The sequence below is a fragment of the Opisthorchis viverrini genome (genome assembly GCF_000715545.1).
Source record: "Opisthorchis viverrini unplaced genomic scaffold opera_v5_51, whole genome shotgun sequence".
Taxonomy (NCBI): domain Eukaryota; kingdom Metazoa; phylum Platyhelminthes; class Trematoda; order Opisthorchiida; family Opisthorchiidae; genus Opisthorchis; species Opisthorchis viverrini.
In genome coordinates, this window is record NW_008751707.1 from 1,745,250 (window position 1) to 1,751,608 (window position 6,359).

The 6,359-nt window shown below is 44.8% G+C and overlaps 1 protein-coding gene across 1 annotated transcript; it reads right to left on the reverse strand.

Moving 5' to 3' along the window:
- Positions 1–399: 399 nt before the first annotated feature.
- Positions 400–5,626, reverse strand: T265_03543 (hypothetical protein; the record flags this gene model as incomplete). Its single annotated transcript, XM_009168055.1, has 3 exons — positions 400–587; positions 797–1,002; positions 5,496–5,626. The coding sequence occupies 3 exons, from the start codon at positions 5,624–5,626 to the stop codon at positions 400–402; spliced, it is 525 nt and encodes a 174-aa protein (XP_009166319.1).
- Positions 5,627–6,359: the final 733 nt, after the last annotated feature.

Below are 6,359 nucleotides of genomic sequence, written 5' to 3' on the forward strand. Positions count from 1 at the left end.
CTCAGCACTGGGCAGTATGCATGCCAACTCGAGGATTCGCATAAGCTGTAAACTGGGTTCTAGGAGGAGCGTGGACAACCGTCGGAGGAAGGTCATTCCACGCGGCTACTACCCGAAATGAGAAAAAATTTTGTCTAATGAAAGTGTGTGCTCTGAGCTTGAAAATTTCCGTACTATGTCCCCGCCGTGTGTTTGCTGGGTCAACGGTGAAAAACCTGTTGGCCACGCTTTGTTCAAACAGGGCATAAGAATTAGGACCCCTCGGAGGCAACGATACTCCATGGGAAAGAGATCGAGCCTCGCGAGACGCGTTTTGTAGTCCACGGGTTTGAGGCCAACAACCATTTTCGTAGCGGCTCGCTGGACACGCTCAATGATGGTGAAGCCTTTCGTGCGTCCTTAGTAGACGCACGCTTCCATTGCGTGTTTCGTCAACTGCGCAAACGTTTTCGGTTGAATAGACAAAACTACAAGGATGCGATTCCCCACGATTTCATTCAATGCAAGCGTGGGCGCGTTGTTCGACTTTCTCATCTGATTTCGTCCGCGCCTGCTGCGGCCATTCGCTGACCTGGGCCACCGACGGACTATTTTAGATGGAACAATTCTTATTGACTCTATTCCATTCGATCCACTTTATTAGTGTATAACCAGTCTACGGTTATTCTTTTGCATCAAACTACCACAGACTGCCAGTAAAGCAACTTTTTGGATAGCCAGACTAAAAGCAGATGCAACTTAGACAGAGAGCCCCAAGCATATTAACTTTGACGACCTGATGTCCACGGGGAACTACTTGGCTGAGTTTTACCACCCGAAGTTTTTGTCTTATTCTTCATGAAATCCTCCTTGAGATCGGTATCCAGGAGATTCTCTTCTACCATACGCGGACCACCTCCCAAATTTTTTAGAGACATGGGTTCTGGTAAACGTTCAGGTCTGTGTAATCGCGTCTGACTGCTTGAATCATACGATATTCCGAAGTATCCTACTGCCGAAATGCTAAAACAGCAGTAATAAGCACAGATTTCATCCTGACAATCTCAGCACCGTGCATAAAGTTGCCTATTTGGTCAAAGAGAGATTCCTGGTGACCGTGCATTCGAACTTTTATGAGACCCTTATAAAAACGCCGTACATTGTAGTGGTAAGCCTTAATCCAATTTTCCTGCCTTCTGTATACATTTTTCGGGGGTCGAACTTAACTATAACCATGTGCCTGCAGAACATGGCAGTCAACCATGGTGCGGCCCTCTCACTTCTTGAATTGCATCCAGTGTACTTCCCAGTTCCCGATAAACTGTAAACCCTAAATGACGGGCGAGTATAATGCCGCGTCCATTATCTACATATTTCGGCTTCCCTTTTTGTCTAGCTGTTAAGCATGCGGTTGAAATATATACACTCTAATGCCCACTTAAACCGGTAAACTATCAGTCTGTTTGCAAGAAATCTGACCCCCATGAACTCGTGAGAAAAAGAACATTAATTAGGCTATTTGACTTCGCCCTAAGAGCTCAGCCTCATGTTCCCTCCCTCAACAACACTAACAAAAAACATTTTCATTCTTCTCACGTTTACTACGTGCCGTTAGAAACTGAAGCAACATCGGGCACTAATCACTGAGACCCTGGGTCAATTGAAGTATCTCTGTTTCCCGCCTATCCGCAGAGTGCAGAAGCCTGCAAATAATAATAACGTAGCAGACAATATTGTATTCAATAATGTATCAAATGTGCCTAACTTATCAGGAAACTAATTTTTGTGAGTAAGCTTCCAGTATAACCTAGATAAGCACAAGGATACTGTGACCACTGGAGGCCATGTAAGGTCTAATAACGCATTCATTAAAAAGTGTGACTGCCGTGAATCCATAATAGTGATTTTGACAGCAGACCTTTCTGTAGTTCTTGCCCTACAGGGTGATGGCTTGGAGGCAGGCTTGGCCTCTGTCACCAGCCAACTGATGATATCAGATACAGCCCAAATGTCGGGCTCACACTGCAACAATTTTCGGCCTTGAATTATGCGAATTACAAAGAAATGCATTACAAATACGTATCATGGTAACCTCCAGCACAACGGCTATTGTATCAAGGTCGCAGGGTCGAAACATGAGCCTTATTTTGAAGGGGAGTGGAGGTTAAAGTAGTACGGCGATAGTTCAGTAGCTTCTGTGATTGTGGAATACAACTTGACTAAAGCGCAGTCCAGCCTCGGGATTATTTTTTACCACATCATCAAAAACAACTATGCATGATAAGCGGATCTCCGTAACGACCATCGGAAATCAAAGCAGTACAAGTACACAATGAAGGAAACCAGTAAGTATAAATGGTTAGTTGGAAGCGTTTAGAACGGCCTAGCAGAACTGATGAACCTGTCATTGGCGGATACCTGCACACGCACTGTCTCTACTGTGCCAAAAACACCTGCAACCATTTTTTAACGTGACCTCACAGACACTGTTGACTGTCACTTATCGTGACTTCAAAGCTGGAGGACAAATCCCATTTCGCACAAGTTAACGAGAGTGAACACTGGTTAAAGTAAAAAAATTGTTGACAGCTACGACACAGCAAGCACTGATTTTGACCGAACACGATATGGTGCACTATACCAATACACTCCGAGTCACGCCCCAGGAACAACCCGATATTTATCCACAGGACGGAAGCACACTATCAACTAACAAAATGACCGTCCCCTTATCCACGCATATCGCTTAAACCGAATTTTTTCGAAGCCTTTCACTTTTTGCAGAGGGCAACTACGCTTACATCGTGAATTACACTCTGACTAATCCGACTATCAAGGTGTTCACGAGGTAGCCTGATGTTTCCACGAAGTTTTCATTTATCCATATTTATTTGCTGCATTTTTGACGTCCGTCTGTTAGTGTATCGCCGTTGAACAAGCTGAAGTACTCAACGCCTAAAACCAGGCTAACTTACCTAAATATGCCGAAGCTGCCCAACATACCTCCTCATCAGTTATTAAAAATTGTTCCGAGGCTTATTATGTAACCAAATATATGTTGACAGCGTAGCGTCTTCAGCCATCTATACTAATCTCACTTATACTGGCAGCACTCAAACACCCTCTTTAAAATAATCCAAGGGATCTTGCACCGAAGAAGACTAGTTGTCTAACGGTTCCTGCAATACCATTTTGGTTGCACTGCTGGACAAGTAAAGCTTCTCTTCGACGCATTTTGAAATTCGACTCATCGACGTTTATGGGCTCTAGACCAAAAACGTTATTATTTGATTCCTCCTGTAAATCATTCGCAACCGCTTGTTATTTTCCCATTTGTTTTCACTTCTCACGTGCCGCGAAATTCGCGTCTCTTAACTATAACGCAATTACGCCTATCTATCGTTTCTTCTCTGATTTCTTACTTCCACTTTGTCTTCCATGGCCCATTGTTATTTTCTTCACGATTTTATGCTCCATACGTTTTGCATGTAAACATGTGTCAGGTCTATGCCTTTTAGAGTGCTTGCCATGATGGAAAAATAGACACGAGGATGAAACGGCCTTCTGTGATGATAGACAGGCATATGATTGCGCGCGTCAACTTGCTTTTGCGGCAGCCACACTTTTGAATTATCTCTGAATTGCATCTAACTTAGTGATGTTTGTTGGGATATTGTTTAAACCGGGTTCGTAGTGTGCAATAATTTGTTACGCTATCGGCCAAGACTGAAGGTCCCCTTTTATTAGTGTCGGATTCACTCAACATCGGAGTTCCGGGTAGCTTCTTAGTATAAACACGTATATGTATCATTCGGAACCAACTCGGTATTATTTTCAGGAAGCCAACCTGCGTCAATGTAGTTTCATTTTCCCAAAGATTGCTCCATTGTCGATCCCATGTTATACTTATTTCATGATGCCGATGGACCCCTTTTTTCAATGAACTAATCGTCAAAATTATATTAACTTCTCTTATTCGTTTATCCCTATCTTCAATACCCGCTCAGTATCACTGCTTATAATCTGATACCTACAGTCATCCTGTAAGATCCAAAGCCGCTCGGATCTTACGATTATCCTCAGGTTATTGCTGGTGAACCAGCAACTACTGGGGTAGTGCTCATGAGGTAACAGGCAAACACGTGTTGAAGAAGGTGAGGTCCGTAGTTAGGGGAAAGATGCAAATATTTTGTCACTCCCTAGCCGTTGACAAAGGAGATATGAAAGATGGATGCCAGATAATCAGGTTTGATAATCAGGCATTCACATAGAGGGTGCTCCCTTCGTAAACCATGTTTGAGTATGTGGCCTCCCTTACCTCATCAAATGGATGCTCGGACTCGGCACACGGATCCACGTTAAATGTATGGTGCAAGGACATGTCCAAGCGTTTCGCATCCGCCTAAAGCAAAGGCCTGCATTTTTGCCACCTATAGATCTGAGAATTTTACCGGAGGTTTCGTCCTATAGGTTAGACAATCTACGCTTGTTGGCCTTTCCGCAAAAAGTGGCTCACCTCACGGGACGAAGCGCCAACTAAACCTCTGCATTTATGGCGGTGCCTGTCGGTCTTGTGGTGACTGCACATTGGTGCACGCTTAACAAAGTGGGTCCTTGCAGGAAAAAGAGGAGGCACGGTTTTTGTCCTAATGGGCCACGAAGTGTTCAATAGCTTTCCTACTGCTATCCCTTTAAATGAGTAGTGGTTCCACTTACGAATTCAAGTCCCATAGCTCAAACTTACATTATCTATTATCTGTTGAACTTTTCTCTTCTTACCCGTTCCAAACAGCGACCATCCTCCATGACAAACGAAAAAATATATACATGCAGTAGTCAATTTTTGTCGGGGTGTTGCAGAGCGGAGCATTCTGCTAACTGGATAATGATTTGGGGTAATTGCCGAATGATGTTAGGGGTTCTTGAGAAGGAACCGGTGGAAAAAGACTGGCGAACATAATGAAACGCGCTGAGTTGGTGGCCTGACACTGATAGTCACCATCGGGGTATGGAATTTAGAAATTTCTCCTGATCTTGTGATCGAGGCTCAAAGAATTTAATCAGCAAGTGATATCCTGCTCTCTTCGACTTTTGCAACACACGTATCACGTTGACAAAAGAAAATAAAGTAAGTCGCACGATGGAGATAAGGAGAGTTGATCATTCCAGAGGGGAATGATGTAGTCAGGTTGAAAGAAACGGTGCTAGGTATGACGAGGTTGCATTTGTTTTAATCCCATAAAACAGATGAGCCAATGCGTATGTCTCAAGGCCTTTGGCCGCATCGATGGAATATCGGAAGAAAAGGATGGGAAACGCAAGTGAATCACCTTTGCTTAAGCACATGATAGACCCGGTTAGGGCACATTACGTTTGTGGTTCCCGGCAGGCCTTCTCAAATGGCTATTAATAAAAGCAGGTCTACAGTTTTCTTGATATTCACTTATATATTTCGCCTCACCAGCGTGCCGCGCAAGGTTTTGGAACGCATTCTGGAGCGAGCTACCCTAGATCACCTTACTTCCAGCAATCTGATATCTCCAGCCCAACACGGATTTCTCCCAAACCGCTGTCGTGTGACAAACATTCTCGTGTTTATGAACAGCTTAACCCAAGCCAAGGACGAAGGACTCATATCGGATGCCATATGTTTCGACTTCTCAAAAGCATCTGATAGGGTCCCACACGTCCCGCTGCTCCACAAACTCGAGTCTTACGGAATTCAAGGGAAAATCCTTCGCTGGATCAAGGCGTTCCTATCAGACAGATCATCCTGAGTGAGAATAGGCTCAACCTATTCCTCTCCAGCGCCGGTCTCCATTGGAGTTCCTCAAGGCTCCGTCTTGGGACCTCTCCTGTTTCTGATCTACGCCAACGACCTCCCGGACATTCTTGCGAGTCCATGTTTACTTTTTGCAGACGACTTGAAATTCTGGAGTTCCAATGCAAGTGCCCTCCAAATGGATGTAGACGCTGCCAAGCAGGAGACTCAGAGGAGACTCAGAGGACGCTTTTGTTATGCATGATGAGAAAGGACCAGGAAACATCATGAGGATAGATGCCAAAAAGGATTTGGGCTTCTGGGTCTCCTCAAACTTGTCCTTCTCACTACACCATGAGAAATTGGCCTGAAAGGCATTCGCCATCCGACGCACCTTCTCCCATATTACTCGCATGGACTTCCAAAAACTCAATGGGGCCTACTCCAGACCGCTACTGGAATACGCCAACCAAGTTGTCTACTCAGGACGCACGAAAGACGTCACCCTCATTGAGCGTGTCCAGCGGGCCGCTACGAGAATGGTTGCCGGCCTCAAATTCATGGACTACGAAACGCGTCTCGCGATGCTTGATCTCTTTCCCCTGGAGTACCGTCGCCT